Source organism: Argentina anserina, chromosome 2 (assembly GCF_933775445.1).
Source record: "Argentina anserina chromosome 2, drPotAnse1.1, whole genome shotgun sequence".
In the NCBI taxonomy this organism is placed as follows: Eukaryota; Viridiplantae; Streptophyta; class Magnoliopsida; order Rosales; family Rosaceae; genus Argentina; species Argentina anserina.
Window position 1 is genome coordinate 6952271 of NC_065873.1, and position 20916 is coordinate 6973186.

At 36.4% G+C, this 20916-nt stretch overlaps 1 protein-coding gene across 1 annotated transcript; it reads left to right on the plus strand.

Annotated features, from left to right (window-relative positions):
• The first annotated feature begins 3236 nt into the window (after positions 1–3236).
• Positions 3237–7441, plus strand: LOC126783894 (50S ribosomal protein HLP, mitochondrial). The gene is made up of 4 exons (XM_050509433.1): positions 3237–3402; positions 5148–5241; positions 5930–6021; positions 6835–7441. Exons 2-4 carry the CDS (start codon positions 5208–5210, stop codon positions 7210–7212), a joined length of 504 nt encoding a protein of 167 aa, XP_050365390.1. The 5' UTR covers positions 3237–3402; positions 5148–5207; the 3' UTR covers positions 7213–7441.
• Positions 7442–20916: the final 13475 nt, after the last annotated feature.

Genomic DNA, 20916 nt, shown 5'->3' on the forward strand with positions numbered 1-20916 from the left:
CCAGTGTTGCTGCCGGTGCTACTTCTCAGTATTTGAATGAAAATTCCTCATTTCCTACAACTTCTAGTGATGAGTTGGTAAGATTTGCTGATCTTGGATACCTTTCGGATCCACACAAAAGACATTCCCAAACTGGTTATGTTTTTACCATGGGGAATATGACGATTTCTTGGAGATCAACTAAGCAAACCTTTGTTGCTATTTCCTCGAATCATTATGAGATTATAGCATTGCATGAAGTAGTCAAAGAGTGTATTTGGCTTCGAGTAATCATTACTCATATTCGAGAGGCTAGTGGATTAAGTTCTACTACAGTTGAACCTACGTGTCTTTACGAAGATAATGTTGCTTGCATTGAGCAGATGAAGTTAGGTTACATTAAGGGTGATAACACAAAGCATATTTTCGCCAAAATTCTTCTATAATCAGCAACAACAAGAGATGTTGAATATCCAAGTTAATCCGATTTGTTTTGAGGATAATGTGACAAATTTGTTCACTAAGTCTCTTACAAAATCTACATTTGTAAAGCATGTGAGACGCATTGGCTTGCGTCGTCTATCAGAACTCCAAGATTGAGTTAAAGATCAGAGGGAGCGGTTTTGTAGAAATCAGGGGGAGTCTACATCACATGCATTTGACCATTGGTAGTTGGGCGTTATGTGCTTTTTCCCTCCGACTATGTTTTTATTTTACCCAAGAGGTTTTTGTTTTGCTTGGCAAGGTTTTTACCGAGGCAACAGTATTGCACTATGTCACAGTAGGATCGCGATATAAGAGGGAGTGTTGTAGGAGAATCATCTCTTATTCATACTTGGTGTATCTTGTCCTAATTAGTATATCCTAGTTAGATAAGAAATGTTATATTTTTCTTGATTCATTAGGATCTTTATTGTAATGCATATATATAAGGCTCTATGCTATCAATAAATCACAGTTATTTTTTCTCAAATTCATTTTAACGTTTCAGTTTTCACCTTGTGGGTATAAAAATGTTACTGAACCCCCTCTTAACTATTTTCATATTTATTTTTATTTTTCATTTAGAACCAAAACGACGACTGGTCCTCAATTTAAGAGTCTTCGTTAGAAGGGCCTCGCGCCAGTTTTGGGCTCGGCGCGTGTGCCCCACGCGCTGTCACAGTGAGTGGCGCGTGAGCGCCACGCGCGCCCTGCGTGCACCCCACGCGCCGCCACACGTGGCGGCGTGAACAGTGTTTTCGAAAGGGTAATTTTGTAATTTATTTTTACGTACGGTAAATGTAAAAAGGTGATTTACGTACGGTAAATATAAATTTTATTTACGTACGGTAAATATAAATGTAAATTACTTTTAGTAAAGGTAAAAAGTAATTTTGAAAGGGTAACTCAGTAATTATTATTTACTGAGACAGTACGTACTTTTGAATAGTATTTATACGTACAGAAATACGTAAATAGTATATACTCGTACAAAGATACGTAATTGATGTGTTTTTGTACAGTAATACATGAATAGTAAATACGTGAATAGTAAACAGTGAATAGTACTCATTGAACAGTAAATTCGTAAAACCGACAATTATTGAACAGTAACCGATTATTACTGTTTCGGCATTTAAAGGTTTACGAAACGTTTTCTAAATCATTTTCTTATCTTTTCAAGGTGATCGATAAATTAAGGAAATGAATTATCTTCGGAAATTGTGGAATTACGCTCGAGTCTATAAGGTGAGTAAAATCTCACATATTTACGAATCTACCCTTGCGGAGATTCAAGATTTTTGCAAGAGTTTTTAATATTGAATTACGACATGTATACAATATAGTGGATTACATATATATTGTATAAATGGTAATAAGTACATATATATATAGTTTGCTATATTATATACTGTTATGAATTCATTGGAATTAGTCATTTCGATGATGAGAATTAAATATTGAGCATGTGATTTGATTTTTGTACAATATGAGGTATGATTATTGTACGTGATTTTAACATGGTGTTTGTTAAACCGTTTTGTCTTCGGACGTGTTTATGAATTATGACATGTATAGGATATAGTGGATTATATATATATATATATTGTATAAATGGTAAATAAGTACATATATATATAGTTTGCTATATAATATACTATTATGATTTTATCGTGATGATTTCATTTTGATGACAAGCTTTTATCGAGCATGTGATTTTGATTTTGTACAATATGATGTGAGATTATTGTACGTGATTTTAACATGGAGATTGTTAAAATGTTGATTTGTCTTCGGACTTGATGTTTGTACAATATGATGTGAGATTATTGTACGTATTTGACAAGTCGGAACCTAGCTTTTGGCCGGGCGAAAGTTACGATACAGTTAGAGCTCTAGTCTGTCTGTCGTAGTACTACATGTGAGGTAACGGGTGGTTATCGGCTCATGGGTACTCAGATTGTTTGGATGTTGGGTAGCGGGTGGCTATCCAATATCGGCGGTGTACTACGTGAGGGGTAACAGATGTGTACCAGCGTTCATTTGTACCCGTATTATAAATGTTTTTGGGTAACCAGGTGGGTTGCCCGATTTCTCATGAGCACTTTCATTTCATATATTTTTGGGACAACCAGATGGGCCGTCTATTGACTCATGAGGGCATTTATATTTGTGATTTGTGGATTTTCATATATATTAATATGCGAGTTATATTTTCATTTTACTCATACGAGCTGTAAAGCTTACCGGGTTTCTGTTTACAATCCCGGTGCACCAATTCGATGGTGTAGTGAATAACTCCGCAGGTGTGGATTAACGGGAATTGACGTACCGCTCAGAGGACTTGAAGTTATTTATCTCCAGCTTGTGTGGGGATTTTGTGTGACTATCTTGTGAGGTTGTTGAGAGGATTATACATTTCCATTTATTATAATGTTGAATTATAATTTGGTTTGTAATAATCGGTTTGACTGAGTTGTATTTTGAACTCAGAGATGATCCGCTGTGGTATTTTAAATGATTTCGATTTCATTGAAATTGTTTAGTGTTTAACGACTTTGAAATTTTGAGTTTTTAAGCTCAAAATTTTAGGGTCGTTACAATTATTTTTTCTCAAATTCATTTTAACGTTTCAGTTTTCACCTTGTGGGTATAAAAATGTTACTGAACCCCCTCTTAACTATTTTCATATTTATTTTTATTTTTCATTTAGAACCAAAACGACGACTGGTCCTCAATTTACGAGTCTTCGTTAGAAGGGCCTCGCGCATCCTAAAACCCTGAGAGACCCAAAACCAAAAGTAATGAAAACCTTGAGTGAGCGTCTCTAGTCTCTACTGAAAAGCTCCCTTCCCATCTCTCCAATAAAGTCCTGCAATTCCGTCACCGGCACCGGCTCTTTTCGCATCTCTCTCTTCCCCCCTCTCCCTCGCCGTCAAGGTGAGTAAGTCTATTTCTCTTCCGAGACTAGATCCTTGTGGATTCGTATACGTACTGGACAACTATATCATATTCTGTAAATATTTGAAAATGTGATTTAGGGTTTAGTCTGATTTTGGATTTATTTTAGTTACTACTTGAGAGTGTGTGCTAAGTTTGCTCTGGTTATGCTAAAATCGGTTGTGTAGGTTTGTAATGTGCGCATTATGATTCATGATAGCACTTGTGATAAGTTTACATGAATTTTGAAAATAGTTTGTGCGTGTAAATGAATGGGAGAACGTTGAATTTGGCTGTGCTAGTTTACATCTAAGAATATCATTAGCAAAAGTTCTCTCGGATGAATATACGATTGAGTTTATATTGTTTAGTCTTCAACAGTCTTAACTGTAATTTTTAAGGTATGTTTGTGAGATGGGATTAGATGGAATGGAACTGTCTTGCATAAGGAACTAAGAATTGTCCCGTGAAACCAGCCGCCGTGGCCGCGCTCATCTCCCTCCCAAATCTTAGTTTACTTTCTCTTCCCTTATCTTTTTCCCTGTTTCTAATTTCTCTCTGATATGGGTAGTTTGTTGAGGTAAACTAGTGATTTGGGTTTGGAATATGGTTTTTGAAAATTATGGGTTTAGCTGATCTGGTATATTAAATTGACAGTGAGTTTAGAACTATAGATCAAAGTTTGAATTAAGGAATTGAAGAATGGGTTTTACTGAATTCTGGGTTTGGTGTTTTCCCTTCTGTTGGTATTCGTTTGTATTGATGATTCTTCTAAATCTTGTGGTTCTGGTCATGACTTTAGTGTAGCTGCAATATGGTTGTCTTGATTTTCTTGTCAAATCCAGTGGATGCTTTCAAATTTATCAATTTGTTATGACTTTTTGGCTGCCTTGTAGACCTGAATCCTTTGATAGAAAGCATGAGCGATAGTAAACAATAAACTAGGCTTTACGAGTGTAGGACTCCACTAGAAATTAAGCCTGGCTATCACAGTCTCTAGCAAGAATTCCAAGAAACATACCTGTGTTTTAGAGAATGGGACATGGATTATAGAAGGAAATTTTAGTAGTTAATTGGGTTGAATACTGGCTCTAATTGGGTTGAAATTCAAGTTCTTCTCTGCTGGGATGTGTTTATGGACTAACCAATTGTTATAGGATTTAGAGTCATTGAAATAGGTTGGTTTCAGTATGATGGCAATCATCAAACTGAAAGGAACGTTTAAAACTTTGTTGTTGTTTTCTGTTGTCTAATATTTCTTGAATAGCTCTCATACTGAAACTTTGCATCTTCTTGTTTTTTTTTCCTTGTTTTTTTATTCCCAACCCATCAATAAGATAATCTTCTCCTTCTGTATAATGGCTGCGTATTTGTTTTCGGAGCATTTAATTTAAGCTCCCTTTATTTTCCCCTAAATTTTAAATTTGGTGATTGTTTCATGATAGTTGTATATAACTTGATATGCATGATATATTTATCCATATTGAAATACAATCTACGCAAGAAACTGTCTTTGTTTTCAAGTTTGACTCGATATTGATCACCATACATGTGTCATTATGATGTGTCAAATTAGTTCTAATGGATCTTCATCAGTTATCGTGTTGAAACTTTAAGATGCTTGTTTGCATCAGAATTCTTTCTCCACTTCTTTCGTTGTTTTTCTATAAAGAAGGTATGTAGGTATGTGGAACTAAAGTAGTGTTCTTAACTTTTTTTCTTGATTTCTTTGTTTTCTTATGTAGTTGAAAAGGATTACATACGAAGCTTATTGTTTTAGTTGAAACTCGAAGTTACTCTTAAGAATGGCTGCAGCTTTGGCTTCAAGGTGTTCTCGTGGTACGTTATTTATCATGTACATATATATCTTTTATATCATCCCTTACTCCTATATTGAGTGATGCTCCCCTGTTCTCTTTTCATTTTTATTTTTAAAAATCTGGTCCCCTGTTCTTAGTGGTAGGATACTAACTAACTGTAAATACCTATTTTTTTAGATTGAAGAATGTCTCATATAATAAATTGGAAATATTGATTTGAATTATATTGATTTGGGATGCTGTAGCAAAGTGGATTGAGGTAGAGATGGCTGCTGATAGTAAGCTGTTGTGGAAATGACGTAGATGAACTTTACTTTTTTTCCTGGGCATTAGACTACTGTGTGTGGGAATCTTAAAATCATGTAAATGTAAACAGTTTTCTGCATCAGACTTTCGGTAACTGGGTTAAAGCCGTTCTTTGTACGTTTGGGGTTGGACTATTCTGTTACACTAACCTCATCCTTTCATGGTAATCTAACAGTTCAGCAGAAGTGAAAGATGCCAAACTTCTCAATTTATTCTTAGAGACTATTCTGGGTGCCCTATGTTTTATTTAGTATACTGAGTGCGTGTTTGGAATGTATGTAGCTCTCCATACATAGGACTGAGTTTCATGAATCTGATGTTTAAAGGGCCTTTTGGTTTTTGCATTCTAATTATTCTCTTGTGTATTGACTCACTGCGATCTATTCAATCTGCTGGAATAGTGGGCCGTTCATTTTTGGGGGGCCTCGGCAGCAACTGGTCTGGCTTATTGAGCGCATCCAATGAGATGACATGCAACACATTCTTGTCACAGGTCAGTATTTAGATATTTTTTTCTCTTATAATGAGTAGGTAATGTTTCGGGTGGATTTTTTAGAGGGTAGGTTCATTGGATTGGTTCAAATTTTAGAATCGAGTCTAATTATTAGGATCAACCTCGAGTGATCTGATGTAAATTTCTCTTACTGGAGGTTTGATAATGTTTGTTAGTGGTAGTGTTTTTGGGTACCAATGGCCTAACTCCAAAACATTTAGGGTGTAGAGAGTTGGCAGTTTTTAGTAATCTTGCGTTGCTACTATTTATATAGTTTAGAAGGGTAAAATATTATGTTTCACAGAATTCAGAGTTTCTTGTAATCATGTGGTGCTACACTGTTAAGAGTTTAGAAGGATCGGGAGAAGATTTATTTTTGAGAGGCTTAATGGAGGTTTGGTGTGGTTACCGAGTGCTATGGTTGAATAGTGTGGCATTATTTTCTAATTCCAAATTGTTCTTTATGCCTGCTGACATGTTTAGATCAAGATGTTTTTGTTTACCTGGTGGACCAGTAATCAGTTGACTCAGACAGATGCCAGATATATATAATTTTAATCACCAAACAAACACTAGGACCAGGCAGTGTAGGTAAAAATAAAAGCAGTCATGAAAAGGGTTGGATTGTTTCTAACTAATATACATGTATGAGGGTGTTTCAATCCACAAAATTTTCATTTATTTTACAATAGTCAGTACTGTAAATAATGGTGGAATGGTGAATCTACCATGCATGCCTCAAAGAATTTACTTGTTTGGTACTTTAACATGGTATGACATACATGACATTGATATGTTTATTCTTTTCAACAGCAACAAAGGAATTTCATACAAATGAGGACTGTCCTCAAAGTCGTGGACAACTCAGGGGCAAAGAAGGTGATGTGCATACAAGCTTTGAAGGCGAGGAAGAAAGGGGCTAGATTGGGAGACACAATTGTTGCATCAGTAAAGGAAGCCCATCCAAATGGAAAAGTGAAGAAAGGAAAGGTAGTGTATGGTGTGGTCGTTCGTGCTGCCATGCAACGAGGCCGCTGTGATGGAAGTGAGGTCAAGTTTGATGACAATGCTGTTGTTCTAGTTGACAAGCAGGGGCAGCCGATTGGAACTAGAGTGTTTGGACCAGTCCCACATGAGTTGAGAAAGAAAAAGCATGTTAAGATTCTCAGTTTGGCAGAGCACATTGCCTGAGTTGCACAATGGAATCCAGATCCACAATAACAACATTCTGTTTCTTAAGCTTTTCTCAGAAGTGTTAAAGGCCAGGATGCTTAACTCTCCTGCAGCTGCTTGTGTAATTGCACGACCAAAAAAAAAATCAGTTTATTTTTGCGATTCATTTGGAATTAGCAGACTGGATGAATCTGATATTTTGTAGCCATTCTTTTGAGGCAACAGGGGAGAAATCAACAACGTCCTACCAATGTGAACTACGAGTCATCAGTATAACCATGATACTCATGTCTCTTATTATAAACTTTATTCGTTCATCCGATTAGTATTTCGTGAAATGATCAAAGTGTGCATTGCAACACAATACATAGCCACTTTCCTTGGTAGGTCGCATTGTGTTAGGGACTTTCAGGCAAGGATGATCAGCCACTCGTTTCTTGTACTAAATAAAAATATTGTACTCCATTCAATTGAAGCTCTAAATTGTCTTCCTAGTTGGAATCAAACCGTGTTTACCAGATTGAGTTAAAACACACTTGAGAGAGGAGTTGAAACTTGAAAAGAGAGTTTGGGTTCTCTTAAGCGGTGAGACAGGTGTTGCAATTGCAGTGGCAGAACTAGATAGCCGTTTCATTCTTCAGCTTTTAAACGAAGGCCGTCTCTTTCTATCTCACTCGATTTTGAATTCCTCTCTCTCTCTATCTCTCTCTCAAATTTGAATTCAAAATTGATTGGGTTCCTGCGGCTGACAACCGTTGTGGTCCGCTTCACCGCAACCAGGTAAAGTCGTCAAAACTTTCCCATTTCTTTCTCCTTTACAATTCAATTGAATCGCACATATACGATCTCTGATTCCCCTCAATTTCATATATAGGTTTTTGATTTTGTGATACGATCTCGATTGGGCCCTTCGATTTACAAGGTGGGATGAAAACCCTAGAAGGACGCGTGGAATCTCAACTCAAAATACTGGTGCTCCCCCCTTTTTTTTGGGGTTGAGGAACCATTTTTGGTTGGGTAATTTCATGCCGAATTCTCAAGGGTTTTTATTTTCATCGGTCCCAGAGTTTATTGTTGCCATTTGGTCCCATCGGTATGTGAAAGTTTCGGAAAGATTAGACGGAATTGGTCCCTAAAAGGTTGCCTGGCTATGAGATTTTTACAGCATTATGTGTAACATGTTGTTAATGATCACTTGCCCCACTTGGATACTCAAAATTTTGCCTTGTCGGTTTTGTTCAGAGAGATTGTTGATACGTGGATGCACCATGGTGCATACCATTAATTGTATCGAGGTTGCCATTTGATCCCATCGGAATGAGGGTATATCAAAGGTTCGAAAACGCTAACCGGCGTTGGTCCCTGAAAGCTTGCCTATGTGATTTAGAGCATTCTGCAAACATGCTCAAGTGATTTTGTTTTTGCCCAACTTGATTAGTGTTGCCATTTGATCCCATCAGAATGAGGCTATTTGAAAGTTTCGAAATTGGTTCATAAAAGGTTGCTTATGAGGGTTTGTTAATAAAGCATTTTGGAAACATGTTGCCATTCATTTTTTGCCAACTTTTATGCTGAAAGTGTTGCCTTATCGGTTTATTGAAAAACAATTGTTGCTACATGGATGGACCATGGTACATACAATGAATTGCAAATTCTGTAACTTAGACCGGAGTAAAGAGATATTATCTGTCACTTAGACCTGAGTTTATTTTCGTTCCTAAGCTGATTTGAGTTGCAAATTTTCATGTTGATGCCCGTATTGTGTTTCAAAATGCATTTAAGAATGAGATTAGACCCAAGAATCTCAAATATGCAAAGGTTTGCAAGGTGAAAAATTATATGTGTGTGTGTGTGCATCCATTGATGCTAGTTGTCAGGAATGAATTTTGTTTGTGCATAATTTGGTCTCCATGTATCGAAATTTTAGGCTTCTGGATGTCGCTTGTCACTTGTTTGACAAAGTGCCCCAAAGAAATTAAAGTTCTTGGAATTCAATTATCTCATGTTATGCCTCAAGGATATGTGGGAGGAAGCATTTGAGTTGTTTCAAAATCAAGTTATGCGTCAAAGATATGTGGGATGAAGCATTTGAGTTGTTTCAAAATCAAGTTATGCCTCAATGATATGTGGGATGAAGCATATGAGTTGTTTCAAAATTTGCAGGTGAGATATGTACTTGGAATACCATAGCTGGATGTTGCTTAATTAAGAACATGACCTATAACTATAGTTAGTGGTATTCCAATGGACTTGGTGGCATTACTGTTGGGCTTAGTGCTTCTTTACACATTGGAGCCATTACTTTAGGAAAGGAGATGCATGGTTCTGCAATAATTTGGGTATTTTACTTGTGTGGAATTGGTATTCTAGTATATCAGTCCGAATTCATTTTGTGAATTCTTTCTAATGCATCAAATTGGAGATATGACGAGCCATGTTGGTTCTTTACTGTGTGCTGGTAAATGGTTTTGTCCCATATTGTAACTCCATTAATATGTTCAAAGTTTCCCTTTGTTGATGAGCTAAAGTGGGTAGATTGTGATGTACCTTGATCAGATAATTGACATGCTATCATTCAGGGGATGATGGTATTCAAGTAAGGCCTTTAAATTTAAGTGTCAGTGTCGGTGCTAGGTGACACTCGTAATTGGAGGTTGTTAGTTGTTATAGTTTGCTTTCTAGTCTGCAGTACCCTGATACGAATGCAATCATCAATCTTTTTACTATAACTTATGACATTCAATTGTTGCTTATTGGTCTATTGAATATTTCTTGATTGATAATCTTATGGTCTTATAGTTTGCTTTCTAGTCTGCAGCACCCTGATACGAATGCAATCATCAATCGTTTTACTATAACTTATGACATTCAATTGTTGCTTATTGGTTTATTCAATATTTCTTGATCAGTTTGAATTATCAGTATGTGAAAGCAGAAGACTAGTCAGAATTGGTCCCTGAAAGATGGATATGTGATTTAGAGCATTTTAAAAAAAATGTTTAAGTGATTTTCCCCCCTACTTGATGCACTAGTTTTTCCATTTGATCCGATTAGAATGAGGTTATTGGAAGTTTCGGAAATATTAGTCAAAATTGGTCCCTGAAAGGTTGCCTCTGAGATTTATATCATTCTGGATATATATGTTGCCATTAATTATTTTCCCAACTGGAATGCTGAAATTGTTACCATTATCGATTTACTGTAAAAGGATTGTTGCTGAAACCATGAATTTGTTTCTGAGACTCAAAGAAAAGAGACATCATTTGTTTCTTAGACATGAGTTCATTTTAATATTTATAGTTATGTGGAAGTTTTGAAAAGACTAGTCGGAGTTGGGTGTTATATGGTTGCCAGTGACATTTAAAGCATCCTGGATACTTCAGTAGTTCTTATACTATAAATGTTGTCAGATCAGTTTATTTTAAAGAGATTGTTGGTACGTGGATGCAGCCTGCATACTGTGAATTGTGTCAAGGCTGCCATTTGATCCCTTTGGAATGAGAATATCTCATATTGAAAAGGTTCCTTCTGTAATATGTTCAAATTTTCCTTGAGGAAGCATAATCGAGCTAAAGGATGGTAGAATGTCATTTCCTTTAAATGAGACATTGCATGATATCATTGGGGAGGTTATGATTAGGCCAGAATCTATGATTTCCTATCATGGGTTGTTACTATTTGATTCATAGGCTTATGGTCAGAGACCTCTCTTGTCTGTAGCGTCCCAGTTGGAAGGTAATCATCAATCTTTATTTCTACTATAACTTATGCCATTCAATTGTTACTTTTATGTTCATTTTATTTGTCTGGATTAATTTGTTATCATCATGACATTTTTTTCAATTTTAATCGTTACTCTTATTACAGTGGTCTCCTTTTCAGTTAGTGTGGTATGTGTTTTTTTTCTTATACTACTTACGACTAGTAATTTAAGTACACTAGGAAACCATGACTATTATAGTTTAGTTAACTTTGTGACCATGAAGAACATAATGCATCATTGATTTCAAAATGCATATACTGATATATAGTTAGAGAATAAGTAAAAGATGAATTTTTCATAATTTTCATTCACATTTAGTTAGTAATTTAATTTGATACGATTGAGACAGTGCGTATAATGATGGACTAACTAAGCTTGTTGGTTATTCAATGGTAATAACTCTCTCTGTCTCTCTCTCTCTCTCTCTCTCTCTCTCTGTCTCTGTCTCTGTCTCTGTCTCTCTCTCCACTTAAATACGCACATGCCAACAGTAGCACACACACACAACAGTGAAACAGGCAGGAACACGGGACCAACATGAATTCGTATCCATACTCATTCATTATGAAAAGGTCTTGTGAGAAATTGTCAGATGCTCATATACTGGTTCTGGACTTTGGCTTAGTTAAATTTGGTAATGGAAAAAGGTTTACTAGTTCCATTAAATATCACAGGCTTCCCAATCTCATATTGAATACCACATTAGCTCCTAGAGCATTAGCTCTTCACCAGAAGAAAGACTTACCCCCGATCTTTTTTTTCTGTTTTTTCCTGCACTTATGATGATAAAGAATTGAAAGTAAGTGTTTTTTCCGAAAAGCATCATAAGCCTCTGCCGCAGCCCTTCAATACGGAAAGTAAGTGCTTAATTTGAACCTAACTTAAAGGAACCTGAGGACCAAAGAAGTTATTAAACTCTTATGCCAAAATCACATATATCTTGAAATTTCTATACTGTGGTTTTGATGTCGGGCTGTTGACTTTAAGTTTTGAAATAGTGAAAGCCTATGGTATACAGAAACACTACCCTGCACCAGATACATGATACTATCTCCATTATGGTGGGATTTTTGATATTCCATGGTTTTGCCATTTGATTATAGCTTAAATTTGTCTCTGCTTAATAGAGAATACATTTACATCGTATGATGAATATGTGGGATTGCTTTAACATAAACATTGGTACTTTGTCTTTTAGGGGCTATACATCATATTGGGATAAAATATCATGTTAACCAGGCGGGATTTTTGTATCATCAGTCTCTAATTTCTATTGGTTACAATATAAAAATTATGTCAAGGTTGCCAATTGATCCTATAGAAATAAGATTATCTGAAAGTTTCGAAAATACTATTCGGAAATGTTTATAAAAGGTTGGTGTTGAGATTTAAATAATGATTCTGCAAGCATGTTACCATCCCTAGAATTTCACCACTCAAAGTGATATTTTGCCCCACTTGAGGTTCTGATGCATTAGTGTTGTGGAGACCATTGAGATTATCGCCTTGTCGGTTTATGTTTAAATGATTGTTATCACTTAATTGATTATGCCCAGCTTGAGGTTAGCAAGCCCTTGAGGCAACAGACCTGTGAATATTGTAGTATTTCTGGTTTTCCCTTGTTTCAATTTCAGATATATAAGTCTTGGCGGTGCCATTTGATAATCATTGTGTGCTATGATCTTGATTGGGCCCTTCGATTTGTCTTGTTTGGTCAAAAAAATTTAGAAATACGAGTTAAATCTCAACTCGTAATATTGGTGCTCTGTCTTTTCTTGGGATTCGAGGAACCATTTTTATTAGGTAAGTTCCATGCTGAAGTTTGAGTAGTTTCTACTTTCATCAGTCCCACAATTCATAAAAAATTATGTCAAGGTTGCCATTCGATCCAATCGGAATGAGGGTATTTGGAAGTTTTGAAATGACCGGCCAGAGTTGGTTTCTAAAAGGTTGCCTGTGAGATTTAAAGCATTATGAAAACATGTTGACAGTGATGTTTTGCCGAGCTTGAATACTGAAATTGTTGCCTTATCGGTTTTTTTATAAAGAAGTTCTTGCTAATTGGGATGCACCATGGTGCATACTATGAATTGTGTCAAGGTTGTCATTTGACCCCATCAGAATGAGGGTATATAAAAGTATATAAAAGTTTTGAAAATACTAGTCTGTATTGGTCCCTGAAAGGTTGCCAATGTGATTTAGAGCATTTTGCAAACAAATTGTAGTGATTTTGTTGCCCAACTTGATGCACTAGTGTTGCCATTTGATCCCATCGGAATGAGGATATTTGAAAGTTTCGAAATTGGTTTCTAAAAGGTTGCTTGGGAGATTTAGTTATTTAAAGCATTATGGAAACAGGTTGCCATTGATTTTTCGCCAACTTGTTTACTGAAAACAGATTTATTAGAAAAAATTGCTGCTATTTGTATGCACCACAGCACATACAATGAATTTGTATCTGAGACCCAAGTTAAGAGATATCATCGGTTTTTTAGACCTGAGTTCATTTTTCGTTCCTAAGCTGGATTGAGCAGTACATTCTCATGTTGATGCCCATATTTTCATTGAGAATGCATTTAATAATTATTAAACCTCATAAGAAATTTTTTTTTTTTGGAAATTGGATCTTCCTAGACAAGATAATCTCAGTTGTGCATCTATTTGTACGGCGAGAAATTGGATATAGATTTTGGTTGGGAGGTGCATTATTTGGTCTCCATGAGATCGATGCTTTTTGTCAGGAGTCATGAATGAAATTTGTTTGTGCATAATTTAGTCTCAATGCATGGATCTTAATGTTGCTAGTCATTTGTTTTCCAGAATGCCCTAAGGAATTATATTTCTTGGAATTCAATTATCTTATGCTATGCCTCCAAAGATCTGTGGTATGAAGTATTTGAGCTGCTTCAAAATTTGCTATATAAGTATTGTAACTCGGAATACCATAACTTGAGGTTGCTTAAGAACATGACAATTAAATAAGTGGTATGTCAAATGGAATTGGTGGCCCATACTGTTGGGCTTAGTACTTGTTCCCACATTGGGGCCATTAAGTTGGGTTAGGGAAGCAAATGCTTGGTTGTGCAATAAGTTGGATGCTGCTCTAATTGTGATCGAATGGGTATATTATTAATTCAGTTTGCCTAATTTCTGTGAATTCTTTCTGTTGGAGAGCAGGTGTGAAGCATTTTGTTTTATCAAGTGGCTTGCATAATAGCTGGTGTTATTCATATTCTTTTTTATGATCCCAACCACATTGCTTTTATCCTCATCATAGTGTTCCCTTAAGAATGGGATAGCCGCGCTTGTAGTGGGTATTGTCATCTGATGCATTCTTACATCCTATGGTTTTTAATGATCAGCCTTGTGGTCAAGTACTAAATATAAGTTCATTATCAGATGATACGGGCATGTTTTGGGGCATCAAATACTATAACGATATGATACTAACCTCGGGAGACCAAGGGAACGCACAAACAGAAATGTTGTTGCACAAGGATGAAGGAATTTTCACATTCAGAGAAGGATGGACTTTCCCCAGAAGAATTTCCTTCAATGGGGATGAATGCGTAATGCCCCCTCCAGATGACCTGCTCTTCCGAATCGAGCTAATACTTTTGCGGCAACCTTCAACCCTTACCTGCTTTAGTCTCTTTGCTGTACCTTGCAGTAGCAGCTCCGGCTCTTTTCTACTGATCGATCCTAGTTTAATTGGCCTTCTACCTCTGTTGTTCACCTAGCTAGTACTTGGTCAAGAGAATCAATACCACATTCAGTTTAGTTTAGAGCATATATAGCATTCTTATCTGAAATTATTGGATTAGTATCCTAAAACTAGAATGTTAGTTATTTGAAGAGTGTCCTAAAACTAGCTTGTTAGTGTGCCATGATACGTTTCTCAAAATTTTGAACGCTTTTTAATACTATCGTAACACCCAGTGACGGAGGATGGTAGTACATGCCATGGGCTGCAGCTCATGTGGGGTTTTTTTATTTCTATTCATTATTTATAGATTATTTAAGCATAAAGTCTACTTCCATATATATATATATATATATATATATAGCCCATAAGAAGGTAAAGTTCTCCTTATCAATCTAGCAAACCAAATCGTACCAAATAGATAAGGAAAACTATTTTAATAGAGACAAGAATAGCTTTTACAATTAAGACAAGGAAAAACTATTTACAATAAGACAAAGAAATAATTAGATAGACTACGTAAAAAACTCCGTACTAAGAAACCTTTATTTAAACAATTTCCACTATTTTCTCTTCATAAAATTTTGTCATTCAACTCCTCTTCATTATTATTGATTTGTTTAACTCAAGTCATTAACGCATCATGAAGCCTACACAACCTGATGGTAGTAAGCCCAAGAAACAAAAGACCATACACTCGCTATTTGGAAAATATGCAGTCTTCAATTGGGACGTCTACAAATCCTTCACTATCTCATGCTACTCCGACTTCAAATAATGAAGCATACACAACCTGATGGTAGTAAGCCCAAGAAACAAAAGACCATACACTCGCTATTTGGAAAATATGCAGTCTTCAATTAGGACGTCTACAAATCCTTCACCATCTCATGCTACTCCGACTTCAAATAACAATAATCATTCTCCATCATCTCAAACTCAAATAGAAAGAATTGAGCCTCAAACAGTTGAAACTAATCAAGAAATCGGCCTCAACTCTCTTGAATGTGATTCGGGTGTACGTCGTCAAATCTACATATATCCTGTCAATCTACGTGATAAGGTTTGATTGTTGTATATTTCGCTTGGGCCACGTCAACCTACATTAGCAGAGTATCCAGCTCACTTAGATGGTGGTCAAAATCGTCGGTTCAATGAGTCATGGTTCAAAAAAAATTCATGGTTAGAGTATTCAATTAAAAAAGACAGTGCATATTGTTTCCCGTGTTTCCTTTTTGATATAAATAGGTCACATAAAACATTTACTATTGATCGTTTTAGAAATTGGAAGAGAGTTAGGGGATCACGTTATGCCTTAAATGGTCATGCCGGTACTGCAAATTCTACACATCATCTTACAATGCAGCAGTGGCAAAATTGGAAGAATCCATTGACTCATATTGACAAAGTGGTAGAGTAGAGGTGGCAAACGAGCCGGGCCAGCCCGGCCCGGTCCATTTTAAACGGGTCAAAACCGTGCTCGTGTCGTGCTCGGGTCGGGCCATTTGCTTAAATATTAAGCCCGGCCCAAGCACATGTCAGCCCGTTCCGGGCAAAGAAGCGGACCGGGCCGGCCCATTAGCATTATATGCCACAATTAAAATAAAAAATATTATGTACTTTGAATATTTAGTTTAAATTACAATTTAGAGTAGTAAAATAAAAAAAATACTACAACACATTTCATAATCTTATTTTTAAAACGTTACGTATCTCACAATAATGACGTTTTATACACTATTTTGATAATATTTGTGAAATATTGTAGTTAAAATAATGAATACTCAATAGATTTTAATTTAAAAAGTATAATATTCAAGTTTAATAATGATAATTGTTTAAATATTGATATAAATAATATAAAATTATGTGTTTAACGGGCCGGCCCATGAATCTAGCTTGGGTCGTGCCGGGCCCATGTGCCAAAATATCTCGGCCCGACCCGGCCCATTACAATAACGGGCTCGGGCAGGGCCGTGTCGCTAACGGGCCGATTTTTAACGTGCCTGGCACGGGCTTTTGGGCCCATTTGCCACCTCTATGGTAGAGAGATTACCACTAGCTAAAATAATGGAGAATTGGTTGCGTCTTAATACAACTGTCCAGAGCGTCCAATTTTTGGCAACTCAAAGACTAGCTTTTAGAGGTAATGATGACTCTGTGACTTCAGATAATCGTGGAAATTTTAATGAATTAGTAGAAGCTTTTGGAAGAAACAATCCAGAGGTTAAGAGAGTCTTGGATAATACTCCTTTTGATGCGAAGTATACATCACCAACAATACAGAAAGCGATTTTTAATATATTGGCTAACAAAATCATAAGTAGAATTTAGGAGGAAATTGGGGAAAGCACATTTTGTATTCTCGTTGATGAAGCACAAGACTCCTCTAATAAGGAATAAATGGGTATTTTCCTACGATTTGTTGACAACAAAGGGTTTGTGAGAGAACGATTTTTTGCTATCGTGGATGTCAGGGCCGGCCCTAAGAGATTTGAGGCCCCGTGCGAGTAAAAAAAATGGGCCATTGTACAATTTTTTAATTAAAAAAAACCTTTTTCATTGGTAAAATTAGAAAGAAAATAGGGGATTATATAAAGCTCTGAATACCGAAGCCGTTAAATTTTAGAATATCAGAATAATTGTGAAGGATCACTACTAAGTCTATCCATTTGTAGAGGTAGCATAGAAAGAAATTTTGATTTAGGAGAACATCAATCGGCAATCGAACTCTTTTGATTCTTGCTATTAGTCTTCTTCATAATGAAAGGAGAAGATTAACAATTTAAGAGAAAATAAAACGGCGAAAGCATGAAAAAAGTGAGGTTTTGCTGAAAACAATGCAATTGTGAAAGCCAAAGAAAAAGAAGAAGAAATTAATAGACAAATGAGCAAACAGAAAAAAAAATTGGGTCATGGGCCCAGTGCAAGAGCACTGCTTGCCCTCCCTCAGGGCCGGCCATGGTGGATGTTGTTGACACAAAAGCCCAAACTCTTAAAGATGAGATATGCAAGGTACTTGGAAAATACAATCTTTTACTAGAGAATATGCATGGTCAAGGTTATGATGGTGCTAGCAATATGTGTGGATCATGGAATGGACTACAAGCTTTGTTTCTTCAAAAATGTCCATATGCCTATTATGTACATTGTTTCACTCACCGCTTACAACTTGCTTTAATTGTTGCACCGAATAAGTTATAGTTGTTTGGAGATTTTTCTCATTGCCGATTAACATTGTGAATTTTGTTGGTGGTTCTACCAAGCGTAGTACTAAGTTAAAGTTGACTGGGGAAGATGAACTTGAAAGGTTGTTGGATGCTGGATTGGTTGAGACAGGAAAATGAGTTAAACAAACTCGTTGTTTGCAGAGACCAGGAACAAATCGATTGGGAAGTCACTTTAAGTCTATCAATAGCTTGATTGAATTATTCAATTAAAAAAAACTAATGATAGAAAACATTAAAGATAATGGGCCCACTAGAAAAATTTGTGGTGAAGGTGAATGTATATATCTATCTATGACCTCTTCTGATTTTGTATTTGTCTTGCATCTTCATAATAGAGTCATGGGAATCACTGATTTTCTTTGTCAACAATTTCAAAAGAAATCTATCAATATGATAGTGCATTGAATCATATCACAACAACAAAAGCAAAGCTTCAAGAGTTGAGAGAGAATGGTTGGGAGAGCTTATTTGCAACTGTGGCATCATTCTGTGAAGACCAAGGCGTTGATGTGCCTGATATGAATGCGCCTCATAAGAAGGGTAATGGTCGTCCTAGCCAACAGAGGGATGTTATTACAATAGAACATTACTATCATTTTGATATAGTGAATGTTGTGATTGATAAATAGTTGGTAGATTTAGATGATCGATTTTCAGAGCAATCCAAGGAACTCTTTATTCTTAGTGTAGCCTTAGATCCTCGTGACGGCTTTAAATCTTTCAAAGAAGATGATATTTGCTGCCTTGCTAAAAAGTTCTATCCCCAAGATTTTACTTCTTCTGAGTTGCACGCTTTGAATTTGCAATTGGCATTTTATGGTGAAGTTATTTGTCAACACCCTGAGCTCCAAAATATTCACAGTCTTTATGATTTATGTGTGAAGTTGGTTCAAAACAAGATTAGTAGAAGACTACCACTTGATTCTTAGACTGGTTCGTTTAGTATTAACTCTTCCGGTCTCTACAACAACGACTGAACGAATATTTTCAGCTTTAAAAATTATTAAATATGAATTTAGCCCAGTCTATTTAAAAATCCCGGCTCCGTCTCTGGTAACACCAATTAGATAAATATAAAATTACACTTTGATTAGCTAGTATTACGTTTACACATACTCAATAAGCAAAATAGGGTACATAGAAAAATGCAATATGTCCCGAAACTTGTACAATATGTGTGTGTGACCTAAGAACAAAATAGTGCGTCATTATTCATTACTTTTTACAAACAAGAATAATGCAATATCTATACATAAACAAGAATAATGCAATATCTATCTATACATAAACAAGTCTTGCTAGCCAAAATGCTTGTGATGTTACAGATAAATCTTGTAGCATATACTAATTCAAAAATGAAAAATATAAATAAGAGATAAAAAGGTAAAAATGAGCACAGGGGTGAGAACAGAGGGGTGAGAGCAAAACCAAAAGCTCGTACCCAAGAAAAACACAGAGGGGTGAGAGCAGAAAGAAGCCTAATGATGGCGATGGTGGTCAGGCGCAGCACCAGGAGGTATGGTTTCGTCTACTCTCAACAATTCTATGGCTTTGTTTCATTCAAGAGGAACCCAATTACCTTAAGTCAGTAATTCTGAGGGTGCCCGCAAGGTGTTCGATGAAATGCTTCACTCGCGTCATCGGCCTTCTATTGTACCTTTCACTCAGATATTGACTCAGCTTGTCAAAACTGAAACAATACCCAGTAGTCATCTCTCTCTACAACCAAATGCTTCTGCGTCAAATTTCTCTTTCTATTAGCATCAAATGCTGCTCCCATTTGAATCGAATGGGTTTCAGTCTATCTGTCTTTGGAAGTTCCTTCAAGTTGGGTCTCCAACATAATGTCACCACTTTCAACACTCTCCCACGGCTTTGTTCTCCACAATCAATTGCCTGAGGCCTCACAAATTTTCGGCAAAATGCTGCAGGAAAGGTCATTGTAAGCCCAATGTGTTTACTTTCAGTACACTTATCAAGGGCTTCTGCAACATGGGGAACAACAGTGCTCCTATAACTTTACTGAGGAAGATGGAAGAACAAGGATGCGAGCCTAACGTTGTTTCTTATAGCAGCATCATATATTGAGCCTAACACAATCACATACAATTCCGTCATGGACGGTTACTGTTTGCGTGGGGAAATGGATGAGGCAAGATGAGTTTTTGATCTTATGCTTGACAAGGGCTCCATGGTTGACGTCCAGAGTTTATTGATCAACGGATACTGCAAGGCTAAAAACGTCGACCCGGCTAACAGAATTTTCAAGAAAATGCATCGTATGGAACTAGTTCCGGATACCGTCACTTTTAACACTCTCATTGATGGTCTTTTCAAAGTGGGGAGACTACAAGAAGCACAAAAGTTGTTCTCTGAGTTGATTGGTTCTAGCCAGCTTCCAGATCTTCAAACATACAATATTTTACTTGATGGTCTGTGCTGTGTGACAACCAGAAACTTTCAACGGCATAAAAATTGCTTGAAAAGATGGAAGCCAGCGAATTGCAACTTGATATTGTGTCTTACAGTGTTGTTTGTGCAAAGCCGGAGAGATTGAATCGGCTAGAGATCTCTTATGTGGCTTATCATCAAAAGGAGTACAGCCAAATGTGAGAACATACAGTATAATGATTCAGGGACTTTGTCACCAGGGCTTCTTAGTTGAAGCCGAAAAGTTGCTGAGAGAAATGGAAGGAAAAGGATGTCCGCCCAATGATTGCACCTATAACACCATCCATTATCAGAGGCTTGTTAAGTAACAACAAGACATCATTGGCCGTGAAGCTTATTGAAGAATGAAGAAGTGTGGTTTTTCTGCAGATGCATCAACTACGGAATTGATAATCAGTTTACTGTGTAAGGATGTAGTGGATCCACCTTTGTTGAAGATCTTCAAAGATTCACGAAAATGTGGATCTGAACATGATCAATCCCAGGTATGTATATTTCTTCACAGCTCCAAAGATTTTTATTTGAGTTTCTGTTGTTTCTTTCACTTTATTGTTTACAAATTTATAGATTGCAAT